Source organism: Parasteatoda tepidariorum, chromosome 8 (genome assembly GCF_043381705.1).
Source record: "Parasteatoda tepidariorum isolate YZ-2023 chromosome 8, CAS_Ptep_4.0, whole genome shotgun sequence".
NCBI classification, from domain to species: Eukaryota; Metazoa; Arthropoda; class Arachnida; order Araneae; family Theridiidae; genus Parasteatoda; species Parasteatoda tepidariorum.
Genome location: NC_092211.1, coordinates 58632154 through 58646901, shown reverse-complemented (window position 1 = coordinate 58646901; position 14748 = coordinate 58632154). Strand labels below are relative to the sequence as shown.

The window sequence follows — 14748 nt, the reverse complement described above, 5'->3', positions numbered from 1 at the left end:
CCCAACCTTTTTGTACCTAAGAGCAAATACCAGAATATCGGTCGAATGGCGGGCACCATTTATTTTTTTAAGATAAATTTATAGTTGATAGACGTAGGTAATAATACACACTACATATAATGCTCAAAAAATTTTATTTTAAAAATTAATTTAACTTAGGAATTTAATTAGTATTAATATTCTTGTGTAAAATAAATGATTACTAAATTGCTTTTTCAAACCATACGAAGCATAAAAATTATTTATAAAGTATATAAAATACAGTCAATGTGGTCTTTAGCATTGCATTTCACTGGCCAGCTCTTCATAATTGGGAGAATATGGTGAAATTCCTGCTCGCAAGCAATCGTCAAGGTGTTCATCTGTAAGTCGGGATCTATATTTTGATTTTATGATATTTATCGTCGAAAGCAGTGATTCACACAAATATGTGGAACCAAAAAGCGACTTTATTTTATATGCTGCTCTTTTTAAGAATGAAATTCATTTCTGACAACTATATTCCAGAATTTCTCATCTGATATTATAGTTTTGAGGATAATGTCATTCTGAAGATCCAAAATTTCTATCTCCACTTCTCGCCTTACTTCAAGAAATTCTGAAATGTGTGTTGCTATTACAGTTACGTTTATTTGGTTGGTAAAATGATTTACAAAGTATATGATCAAATATCTCGATGATATTAAACTGTTGAAAGCGCTTTTCAAATTGATCATGTATGGAAAATGCACAAGAGACTTCATTTTCATATGTGATATCCACAAAACTAGCTTAGCTCTGAACGAGTTTATAGCTCCTATCATTCTTGCTATATGTTTGTCTATTCCCTTCAGCTCCAAGTTTTAATTATTTAATTTTTCCGTTATGAAAGACAAATCTGTTAGCCAAAGAGGATCTCTTAGATCTAAAAATTTTAGATTTTTGGCTGCAAGATAATTTTTAATCTCTTCAGTTAAATCTAGAAATCTATCAAGTACTTTACCTTTACTGAGCTAGCGTACTCATGTATGTAATTGCATAACATTTTATGGGGATATGGATAACTGAAATATTTTATCATTGGGCACAAGCAGCGGGCGCACCTAGACAGATCGACGGGCGCCATGGTGCTCCCCGGCATAGGGTTGGGGAACCCTGTTCTAGGCCAACAACATGAATCTTTGTTTGCAAAGAACTCCTTTATAATCCTTCCTTTATATTCCTTCCTATTTAAAATAAATCGTCAACCACCTCACTCAAGTATTTAAATAATTATTCAATTTTTTTTCTAAAAAAATTGCCTATTTGACCAGACTTTTCCACCCAGATGAAGTTAATGGATAAATGAACAATTTTTATCATTAAGTGAACTTACAATAAATATAATTTTGCACTGTTCATATATATTTTTATAATGTTTGTCCAATCACATTACAGTTATTAGTTTACCATAAGTTTATTTTATCACAATTTTTGAAGAAAAAAAATTTAATATTTTTATTATTTATTTTAAATTTATAATAAAAAGAGTATTATTGAAATAAAATTGAATATTGAAATAAATTATTGAAATATTTTAAATTTATAATTATTTATTTTATGATAAAAAGAGTATCATTCAAATAAAATTCTAGAATATTTAATTCTCTTTCACTTAACTGATATTCTATTTTGACTCTTTAACAGTTTGTCTCTACATTTAATTAAAATAAATGCTTTTCTGTAATTTTAGCTCTTTTTAGGCCTGGCTTAAATATTACAACTTGCTAGACATTTTGTGGTATAGTTAATAAAAAAATAGTCAGTATATTAGTTAAATAATTATATGAACACTTAAGATTGTTGTCTATGAAAAAAACTAGCAAATACTGTCTTAATTCATCTTTAATATATTTTTCATTTTAAGAGCATTTAGCTTGTGGATTTCTTTTTTTTTTCCTTACAAACTAGCTTAAGTTTCGCATTAAATTTTATTATTCTTAACTACAGGGTATCTGCTATATTTTAGATTTTCAAATTCATGGCTTTTCATGACTAATTCCAAGAATTTTTCATGACTTAACGAAGTTACTATTTTCTACGACAAAAACGCAACAATAAACTTAAAAAGCATTATAATAACATTATTCGAAATGACAGGTATAACCAAAACTGTCTTCATATTTATAGATTTTAAAAACTGAGTAAAGAAAGAGTTGAAACAATAAAAAAGCTGGGGAGAAAAGCAAATACATTTTTTTTTTTTGTAGAATTATATTCTAAAGATACTTTTCTTGTTCCTCAGAAAGGAAAGAAATACTCCTGATTTTTCTGTTCTCATTTCAAATTTTAAAAAAAATTCGCGAATGACTGGTTTGCTACAACTAGAATTTTAAATTGATAAAATTAAAATAAATAAATAATTAAAATTCATAAATCACAGAAGAAAAAGTTTAAAAGATTCCTTCTATAAATGTTTTTTCTTTCATTTTTTGAAAGAACATAATTTTTAAAGAACATGTAAGATCTTTTTATATTCTAATAAAATATGACTTGAGTGCTATTTTGTTAGGAATTCAGATATTTGGAACAGGATGAAATCGAGGGGGGGGGATTCCATCTTAAAAATTAGATTTTTTGGAGACCTAAATCCATGACTTTCCAAGATTTTTTTTTAAAAAAATAGTAAAAATCATGACAAATTTTGTTCAATGCTGAAATTCATGACTTTCCAGGTGCGCGGATAACTTGCATATAAAGTAAATCCTGGTTATTTTATTAAGAAACACATTTTTTTTTTCCTAAATTTTAAATACCCTTAATTCAAAATTTCTATTATTCATAATTAAAATATGGCAATTTTTTAACATTGCTTTATGTAGTTTTCTTTTGTTTTTATTATTATTGTTTCTCTCATACACATTCATCTTGTACAGCAAGCTGCTTGTTCCAACTCTCTTGTGAATAGAATTTCCTGAATCGCTCTTTATCTGATTCGTGATTGTAAACTCCGGATAAAATTTCTCCAGACGTAGTTTGAAGGCATGTAGAACAATGTGGTTGCAGATCTCTGCAACAGAACTTTATTCCATTGATATTGCCTTGTATTAAACTCTAGGTATATTCATTATAATGAACCTTGGGTTAAATTTATTTTTTGTTTTAATGTGCAATAAAATATTATATTGGTTAATGGTTACTGTTTCACTTTTTTCATTGTTATTTAATTACTTTGAATTACATCAACTTAAAAAGATTATTTGAAAGTCTTTGAAACATACAAGACATTTTCATAAATAAATCACGAAGAATCATCAAATAAAATTATTTTCAATAATTTAAAAAGAATTGGCTAGGCAGATAATAAAGCTTTTGAGTCTGATTTCAACTACAATTCACCATTATACAGAAAATAAACATTTGTAACATTATATAGTTGATACAACTGTTAGTATGATTATTTGGTGGACAATATTTTTGTTGTTTTTATCATTTTACAGCAGAACCCCAATTTTATGTTGGTCTAGCATTAACAAATGCACAATAATATAAGATCTGGGTTAAAAAAAAATTTTAGTATATTTTTTAAAAAATGGAGATGAACTACTAGAAAAAAATGTGTTATCTTTACATATCTTTTTTAATTTTAACAATATCGCTCTCAATAAATTGTTTGCAAATTTGCTTTATAGTGCATGCATTAAATCAGATATTGAAAATAAATGGGATATCTTGCAGTTGATATATCGCCATCGATTTCGAAAGATCTTCAGACAAGCAATTTCATTTCGAAGGGCCTATGCTTTCAAATAAGATGTATAAAAAAAAGTCACGAGACAATTTCCACATGGAAAGCAATGCAGAGGCTCATTAATGTTGTGGCAAGGGTTCAGTTATAATGGTAAATTGAACATGCCTTTCTCACAGGCTGATAACCAAAAATTCAAGTTCATTTACTCGCACCTATGTCTGTTTTTCCAACAAGAGAATGCTCTCATTTACACTAAACTCTTGTGGCGGTTCTTTTTACGGGGGGGGGGGGNGGGGGGGGGGGGATAATAGAGTGCCTGGCATGAATGACCTGCCATTTCCAGCAACCTCCAAGAAAACTATCCTCAGTAAGACTTAATATAGAAGAAAGAAAAAAAGATTTCTATCTGCAATAGAATATTAGACAGCCATAATTGAAATTTGACACAATATTAATACTATCTTCCTCTTGGGCTTGGTATGTAATATCACCCATTTTAAGTTAGTTGATTGGAAATATGGATATTTTGGCTGCAAGAAGTGGCTTTATTTCGATGGGGCACTACTTCCCCCTCTTTCACTTACTTGAAGTTTTTTTTTTCCTGTTCAGATGGAATAGGAAGTGAGTTAGTCTGTACAAATTTGATCAGATAGACTTTCATAATAAATATATGTTAGAATCTCATAGCATCGATTGCTTTGTGTCACACTGTAGCTGTAACAGCAGAAATAATCTCATGGCTCATTTCATTAGAATAGTCAATATTTTATTTTTAAACGGGGCGAGTGAGTAAAATATAAGGACATAGTTGTTATAGGGAGAAATCTTGAAATCTAGAGAAATTTTTTAAATAAAACCGATGTAGTCACATAAGGAACAAAATGCTAAAAATAGACAAAAAGGTCCACAGCTGAAGCCCTTGAGTGTTTGCAAAAGCCAGGATATTTTGTTAAGAACATTAAAAATCTGCAACCTCTCTGCTATGAAACGATAAATAGCTCGCAAAAGGCAATTTTAAGAGAACTTTATTTTACCCTGCAACAGTAATCGTAATTGAAAAAGAAAAGAAAAAAACCTGTGTGCAAATGCATTTACATTGAAATAAGCATAACACTTTTCTGCAAGTACTTAGAACAATCCTGCAACCTTTATCTCAGTTTAACACCTTCTGCTTTGGGAAAAAGCATGTTATATAAGTTCTAAAAGACATTTTTATAACAAAATTCAATTAGTAGTTTCAAAATATCAGTACTTATTGGACTTAAATGCTACTACTACCACAATTCAAAATTTTTTTAGTACTGACTCAACTCTTGCTACATACACAGAAAATGGAAAACCACACTTGATTTTAAAATGTAGTAACAGAACAAAAAAGAGAACACCAAATCACATCTTTTTTTTTTATTAGTCTTCAAGAAACATTTTACTGCCATGCAGTAGTGTCAGTAGAAGCAGACCAATCAGAAGTTGGTGCAGGTTGGATTGGAGCAGCTGCTGGTGGAATAGCGGCTGCAGATGTCCAATCTCCAGCAGAAGCAGACCAGTCCTCAGTGTTGTCAAATGCTGTAACTTGTGGTGGTTCAGCAGACCACTGCAAGAAAAATATATTTCAGATGCATTTAAATAATGGAATTAATTTAGCAACAGAAAAATTTTGAATCAGTTAAATTTGTAATTCATAAAGAAATAAGTTATTTTATAGTTAAATAACTTTTTTAAAACAAATTATTGCATTATGCTTGATTTAAAAAAAAAAAAAAACATCTGAAATCACTAAAAAGGTACATAATTTATAAGTATAAAAAAAGTACATAATATATAAGTATAAAAAAAGTACGTAATATACAAGTATATTTAAAAAAAAATTTAATTAAAATTAACCAATATCTAAAGTATCTTATCTTAAAGGGAAAAATTATCTTAAAGAAAATATTAGCAATAGTATTCAGAATTAGACATGTAAACAGTGAAATAATTAATTATCTAAGCATTCATTAATAAAAAAACAGCATATGCCACACATTGAATAGAATACAATTACATAATTTTATCAAGATAAAAGGACACACATTTATTTAGAAAAATAAGGATATATATTATTATAATGGGTTAGATAGATTTTAAAATTTTGTATAAAACTAATATTGATCTAAAAGATCATATTTTCATTCTACAGTCTCTTCTGAAAGAAGCCCTGATCATGAAGAGAATATTTAACTATTTTGTGGTCAGCAGTTTACATATTTTATGTCTAAGTAATCTGGAACACTAACAGCTTCCCAGAATGAGGTCAGAACCAAAAGACACTCAGTTGTTAATTCATAAATTAGTTACAAATTAGAATACTCATCCGACAAAAACTAAGTAACCTACAGCCTTTAAAACTCTGTTTTCAAAAGGGCTATGAAGGCCTGGAGACACGTCAAATAGAATATTACAAAGCGGGAATTTGGAATCTCGCAATTCAAATATGTGGTATTTTATACCATGAATATACATGGTTCTTTGTTAATGTTTATCTAGCAGTTAATGATATGGATCCCCATGCTTTGAAATCTAGAAATATCTAATATAATACATGAATCATGCATTTGTGTAATTACTTATAATGCGAGACCCTCATTAATTCATGTAGTCGGATAAATTGTTTTGCCCATAGTGTTTGCTAGATTTTTTCAATAGTATTATAACGCATGCATGAGTAATTGCTTATCGACACCACTCACAAGGATTTAATAATAAATCCAGGATTTTATTGTTAGATTTTCACATGGTTTGATTAGTGTTTTTTCCCCTCTCTTTTAAATATATTATATGTACACGAACGTTTGCACTACATTGAAATTGATTTTAGCTATATAATTCTTTTGTAATATATTTATAATTCTTTTTCTCTGCACAAGTTTAATAAAAAAATTATCTAGATAAAGGTTTTCAGCCTTTAAAAGCTCTGATTTTAAAAATTATAATCCTGCAATCGTTTGTTTTAGACAATCCTTGAACAAGTGATGTGCATTCATGACCACCAAATGTACTTTTCTATATATTCTGCATGGTGACTTAATTACCAAGGAGCTGGTGCCATTTAAGATAATTATATAACAAAAAAAGATAGAAAGACAAATTATGAATCACATTGTTTTCATGTAACAAAGGAAAGAGAACAAAGAAAAACTTAAAAACATGTTTAATTTTAAAAGGCTATTTAATACAGACAAAGCTAACATGAAGTTCAACCTTCACTAAGTAATAAAAATTTTATATAGTTTGTACTACGATCAGAATCTTAATACATTCTTACAGAAAATTAAAAAGTTTGGAAAAAGTATCAACTTACAACTAGGGGCAGATATTTTACAATAAAGGAAGATAAAAAAAACAAAATTCGACCAAGTTATGAAGTAAGTGAGTCAAATAAAGCAAAGAAAAGTTAAACAAATTCTACTATCTAAATTTACACTTACGTCAGTAACTTCTGGTGCAGCTACAGCTTCTCCACCCCAAGGTTCAGACTGTATATCAGCAGCTTCTTTAACAGGTCTATCAGCTTGAACAGCAGCTTGCTCTTCTTTTTCAGCCTAGATAAAATTGTAATAAAATTAAAGTGAGCAAAATGTAATCTTGAAAGTGCTTCAAACAAATATTTAAATGAAACTTATTTACCATAAAATGAGAACTTCTTTAAAATTGAGTTACATAAACTATCTTAACTTTAATAGAAATATAATGAAAGAATCTTGTTCTTTAACCAGACAAATACGAAAAGTAAATTACTTACTCCACCAATTACAATTTATTAATATATTTAATTTCTATCAATTATTTCTTTGCTTTTGATCATTCTTTCAGAGATGCCAACTTACTTCGAACAGCGGGTAAATATTTACGAGTGGTAGTCTTTGATATATAATTCTTAGTATAGTAAATTCGATTTATAGTGCTTTCAATCGCCATTACTTCTAAATAATTCAGACTTATATAACAAAACAGTTTCTTACGATTAAGTCTTGTTTAACCTTCTAAAAATTGGCAAAATTAACAGATTGATTTTCATCTATAATAGGAAATTTTATATTGTAGTTCTCTACAGTTTTTTAAAATAATTTGTCAAATATGAAGCAGTTGGCATATCTGGTATCTTGTTAACCCTCAACTACTAATACAGGGTTCCCATTCTTTTTACAAAGCAAAAATTAAGGACTTTAAAAATAGTATGACCGTTTCTCATTCTAGACAAGACAGAATATATTGATGAAAGAACCAGTATATTAATGAAAGGACATGCTTTCTTCCCTTGTCTGTAGACATTCCTTTTAGTCTCTCTAAAATGTTTTACCCTCCATGCAGTCTATCAAGGTGATAAAAGAACGACTTTTTGTTTTAAAAAATTGAACTGAAAAAATGTTCCTATCAACTATAATTATGTTGAAAAATTAAGGACTTTTAAAAACCTTGTACCAAAATTAAGAACTTTTATTTTCCAAAATAAAAATTAAGCAGCTTTTAAGGACCATGGGAGCCCTGAAATATTAACTTAAAACAAATCTTTGAAGATAAATATTTTTAATCGTAATATGTTTAGTCTAATACAAATGAAATTTTACTCAAAAACTTACATCTTCAGGATCTCTATAGAAATAAAGATCAACCATAACATCCCATTTCAATTCACGACTGATGGTGCCTCTCATTCTAAGAACTTCTCTTGCTAGCATCCACCACATTAATCCAATAGAATGTGCACCCTAGAAACAAACATGTCAGTTATTTCTTTCTCAACTACATGAAGCAAAAGAGTTAACTAAACAAACAGACTCACCTTGTTGTTGCATGGAATAGCAACATCTACGTATCTTAGAGGAGAATCGGTGTTGCAAAAAGCGATTACTGGAATATTGACGTAAGAAGCTTCAGTTAATGGTTGGTGGTCAATACGCGGGTCTGTGACAACTAAAAGTCTAGGCTCACAAAACTCTGCTTGGATTTGATTAGTGAATGTTCCAGGGGTGAATCGACCAGCAATAGGAGTGGCGCCAGTGGCTGCAGCGAATTTGAGAACTGCTCTTTGTCCAAATGGTCTGGCAGAGATAACACAAACGTCAGCTGGGTTTTCAATAGCTACAATAGCTCTGGCAGCAAGTAAAAGTTTCTCCCAGGTCTTCTTCAAGTTGATCAAATAGATACCTAAATAAATAATTAAATATAGTACAGAAAATTAAAAAGAATGTGGTTAAATATAGAACACAGCATGAACAAAAAACACATATTACCAAGTATTGAGACATTGCAGGAGGTTGGGGAAAAAAAAGAGCAAGACATGAAAGGAAAAAAGATTAATAAAATAAAGAGTTGCTGATGCAAGATTTCTTTTAAAATTATTCTATAAAAAAACTACGTAAAAGATAGATTGTAGATTTAAATCACCAATATAAAAATTAAATTGATTTTCACAAATATTGCTGTAGCAAGAAGTATATTAGCAAAATTACATTTAAGGGAATTGCACCACTTACGAAGGATAGTTTACCCATTAAACAGATATAACTTTAGTCGAAAAACACAGTTCCAAAATAATAAGTAATTTTAAGTAGCATTGATACTTTGATTTTCCAGTATTTCTTTAAATAATAAAAAATAAGGTGTCTCAGATGTAATACAATAGGTTAATTCTACAAGAGCTAGTTTTTTTTTTTTTTTTTTTTTTTTTTTTNTAAAACAAAAAGTTTTAAATTTCTAAAAATTGGAGTTAGATTAAATGGCACAGGAGTTTTCTAATTTATATTTTTTTTATAAATTTAACGCATTTAGCCCGCAGACATGGTTTTATTAAAGTCCTTTAAAACATTATGTTTTCAAATTACATCTTTATATTATTAATCTACAAACAAACCAAAAAATAAAAATTTCTTGATATATTTATGTAGAATAGAAGACGGATATACTATTTATAGGAATTTACTTTATAATCCATAAATCAAACCAGAATTGATAAATTTGATAACAATAATGATTTAATGAGAATTTGAATTTTTAAGGATCTTAATATGTAACTTTGTTAACATATAAATACATAAGACAAGTGCATGATTTGCTCCTAAATAAATTATTTTATAGTATTAACATTTCTCTGTAGCAGATATATATTCGACTACTTATCAGGTAAGTTTAATAATGTGTGAAATGAAATGACCATCCAAATATATCAATATTTTATCACAAATTGGTATATTTGGTAATTTTTACTTTTACACAGACAAAAATGTGTTATTTAAAACAATTTTTTGACCAATTAGTTTCTGATCATTCACATATTTTACAATAAAAACCATTTTGTGCCTAAACTTATTTATGATGATTAAATTTTTATTAATTCTAATTTAAACATTAATTTTGCTGCTCAAAAAATGAAGCAAAATCAAATTTGCAATCACATGTAACATACACAAGTAAATATGAAACAAATGAGGTTTGTTTTTTAATGTAGAAGGTGAAGCTAGGTAGGTTTCAAACTGTTACACTAATGCATGAAACACAATGAGTTTAGCACCTTATCCATTGAGCCATTGTTGTTCATTGATTACACACACATACTTCTCATATTTAAATGTTTAAAATATTTTTATACATTTTAGTTCGTACTTTTTTAAAAATTCATATTTAATATAAACTAAGGAGAGGTACGATCTGTTATAATCATCAGGATATAAGAGAATGGTAATTGAAAAATTGTGGATAGTGTTAACGCATCAGCAGTTGAGAAGACACAAAACCTTGTGTTTCAAGGTTTGTATGACCTTTTACTATTGAAAAAAAAATAATATATATATAGTTTCACCAAAAAAAATTTTCAAATGAAAACCTTATCTGCTTTTTAATAAATGCAGACCTGCCAACATTGTAATCTGCATGACCTTACAATTCTGAGTTAGTGTTTTACTCGACATAGTGTTATACAGAGTGTTATTATAGGACCTTTTTACACAAAATTAAGATCTGTTACTAAATACACTTGTCAATTTTGAATAAATTATTTTTTTTTAAAAATTCATTGTGAAAACAATAACAAAAACATTTTTTAAATCTTGAGTATTTTATTATACAATTGTTTAAACACATATTTACACTTAATCACAATTTAAAAATTAAATTTCTAGATTAATACAAAAAGGAAAAAAATTAAATAGACTTAATTAAAAACAATTATTGCTTTAAATGTTCATATGTAGCAGACTTAGCTGCTTTTAAGAATCCTTTATCGAAGGTCTGCTCATAACAACATCCAGTTTGCGTGGTTTTGGCAATCAGAATGTCCTCTAGAGATTTATCAGACAAAGAATTTCTGAACTGTGTTCTATTTTTTTTTACTATGCTAAATACCCTTTCACATTCTGCATTACTGTGAGGTATGCTTAATATAGCTACCATGATTTTTGCTATTCTACTGTACTTCTTGAAACATCCATCATTGGATGTTATTTTAGAAANATAAACATTACTACATTTGTCATTAACATGTCTAAATACATGTGCGGCCCTTCGTTAGCCAACCCGCTGTGCAAGTGGCCCTTCACTCAAAAAGGTTGTGCACCCCTACCATAAGCTATTTACTTTATAGTTTATAAAGCAAACCAGAATTGATAAATTTGTTAATGATAATGACATAATGAGAATTTAAATTTTTATATTTATATGTAACTTTGTTAACATGTAAATACATATGACAAGTGCATGATTTGCTATCATATATATTTAAATGAATTATTTTAAAGTATTAACATTGATCTATGCAGATATATATTCAATTACTTATCAGGTAAGTTTAATAACGTGTGAAATGAAATGACCATTTAAATATATCATTGTTTTATCACAAATTGGTAAGGTCTGTGATTTGGATTGTTGATATTTTTACGCAAACAAAAATATGTTACTAAAACAAGTTTTTGACCAACTAGTTTCTGATCATTCATATATTTTACAATGAAAACCATTTTGTGCCTAAACCTATTTATAGTGATTAAATTTATATTAATTCTAATTCAAACAACGAAGCAAAACCAATTTTGTAACCACATGTAACATACACAAGTAAATATGAAACAAATGAGATTTGTTTTTGTATGTAGAAGGTGAAGCTAGGTGGGTTACAAGCTGTTACACCAAGGCTTGAAACAATGATAGTTTAGCACCTTATCCATTGAGCCATCGTTGTTCAATTACACACACATACTTCTCATATTTTAATGTTTACAATAATTTTTTTATTTTAGTTCATACTTTTTTAAAATTCAGATTTAATGAAAGTGAAGGCAAGGTACGATCTGTTATAATCTTCAGGATATAAGAGCATGGTAATTGAAAACTTGTGGATAGTGTTAACATACCAGCAGTTGAGAAAGACACAAAACCTTGTTTTTCAAGGTTTACATAATGACCTTTTACTTTTGAAAAACTAAAAAAATTACACATGAAAACCTTATCCGCTCTTAGTTAATAAATGCTTCAGTTTAATTTATCCATATAGAGACATTCGTCAACCTACAATTACAATTAAGTTAAAGGCATGATGCAACAAATTAATCTTTATTTGTACATTAGACTGTTTCTTGTTAATGACACTTCTGAATTGAATTCATTTAAAAAAAAGTTTTAATCATACATCTGCAGGCATTATGACGATAAAACTATTTTTAATGTGGCTGATAACAGTTTGAAATGTACTGTTCAGATATATATTTTTTGATGATAACTGTCAACTACTTACCATCTGATCTCCTTTTAAAAACATATTGTTCCATTTGAAAATCTAAGTTTTCATTTCCTATGTGAGTTGAAGATGCCAAAAATTTGGTCACATCTTCATCTTTTAATGCTAAGGATGGTATTCCTCCCGACATTTTTATTAGCCTTTAAGAGTAACGATGGCTAACCTGTAATGAAATGTGTTGCTTTTAATTATCTTACGACAGCACATAAATGTATATCTTAATTTTTAATAATAATTACAACACTGTAAGAGGGTAATATAAAAAATCAGGAGTCTGTTAGAAGAAATTTGGGTCCGTTCACCGACCCTTCACATTTTCTTTTAATCTAATCCTTCACAAATTTGTTTATCTTCATTATTAGTTTAATAATAGTAAACCCTTCCCGAGGGGGGGGGGAGTAAGACGGTTCCAGACAAACTAAGTTTCCCTAAGTTCAAATTCTAGATGTAGTATTTTAAGAAAATATTTCTACTTTTACAAACATCATGTGCACATTCATATTAAATCATATATATGTATTTTGCAAATAAATAATGGATTAATTTATATTTATTCATAAATTAATTAATATAATTATTAATAAATTAATTAATATTATGTACATAGATATTTATTTCTGGCAATTTTTAAAATAAAATATTATAAATTAAAGAGTCGTTTAAGTTTACTTAATGCGTAACACATTAAAAGTGATACATTACTAAGTTATGCTATTTCAAATATGTCAAATGAAATTAATAAAAATGTGAGTGATTTTGTTTCCATTATTCAACTGAAATGAATATTCTGCGTTCGGCAGTTTAGGCTAAATCTCTAATTCAGTAGCAGCAATTGTTGAGCAGAATCTTATATCTATTTACAATTTAAAAACTTCTTGAAAAGGTTTTTAGCAATTTTTGCAACAGGACCCTATTTGCACAGATTCACAAAAGCAGTTCCCTGGCTTATTCAATATTCACAAACTATGAATAGTTTTTTCACAATTTCACAAAATGTCTCGACAGATCCCTGAAAATGAAAACTGTGAAACCTTGGTTACATGCACTCTTGGAACCTACAAAATTGTCTGCTTAAATGAAAGGTACCCTAATAACTAAGTTTCATCACTGTAAACTGTTTTTAGAATATTTTCAATGAAATAGAAATAATTAAATAATCTATGATAACCATCTACAAGGATATTTATTTAACTTTTTATAAGAAAATGAAAGAAATTTTCAGTGGGGAAGAAACATCGTATCATTTCGGCTTGTGGGGTCTCATAACCTGTGTCGTCCAGGTGAAAAGTTGCGGCTCTTCGATTGAGCAGTATCATTTTCTCTCCTCGTGAAAATAGGGCAAGGTGAGAGGAGGAAGATTGATTCTTTAGATGATAGATTCTTTAAATAATAGCACAACAATATTTTTAATTATGAATAAGGCAAAAAATTTATATGCTTAAAAAATGGTGAGAAGTTTCATTTTTTCTCCTTGCAATTTAAATCAGAAAGCTTTCTTTTTTTCTTCAAATTAATGTTTTTTGTTGCAATAGAAAATAATGATGATGTAAAATATTGTGCTTTTTGCTATCAGCAATATGGAATGGAAAATGAGAGGGAGATTTCCGTATCATGATCTGCAGCAAAATAATTGCCAAGTCTTGGAAACTTCAGGACAGTGGCTCACGAAAAACTAAAAAAAAAAAAAACATCACAGAAGAGGACTAACACAAAAGGCATAACCTGTACCCTCACCTGGGCAAATATCTACATAATTTTTTAAAAATAAACAGCAAGTTTGAAATATTCCCATTTCAGCAAGACACTTTTAATAAATATACATGTTTTAAAGTGACAAAAAACCTATTAGGATTCAGAGCTCATTCTAGGCAGAAAAAAGGGCAGGGTGCAAAAGTTTAAAAAAAAGAGCAATACTATTCTAAAAAGGCAATAATTTCTTTCTATGGGCCTTACACGTTCCATTAATAAACATTGTCAATTTTTTTTAAACTAAAAGTACCAAAGCAATCACATTAATTACTAATTTTTATTAATAAATTAACATATATAGATCGAGTTAATGAGATAATTAGCTTAGATTGATTAATGCACGCATATATTAATAAAATAATAAATGTATGTTTTTAAGTGTCTGTAGTTATGATTTAATAATTAAAATGATTAATAATAATTATGGTTTAATGATAGTTGAAGTAACTGCAAACTTTCAAAGACAAGTGCAACAAGGGGGTGTGATAGCTATTTTTCCTTACCCATATAAATCTATGTA

The 14748-nt window shown here is 28.6% G+C and overlaps 1 protein-coding gene across 1 annotated transcript; it reads right to left on the bottom strand.

Annotated features, from left to right (window-relative positions):
• Positions 1-5098: 5098 nt before the first annotated feature.
• On the bottom strand, positions 5099-12642 carry LOC107443490 (stubarista 40S ribosomal protein SA; the record flags this gene model as incomplete). The annotated part of the gene is given in 5 exon segments (XM_021148807.3): positions 5099-5303; positions 7177-7290; positions 8329-8457; positions 8532-8896; positions 12477-12642. Coding segments are annotated over 5 exon segments (909 nt in total). The 3' UTR covers positions 5099-5135.
• Between the last annotated feature and the right edge of the window lie 2106 nt (positions 12643-14748).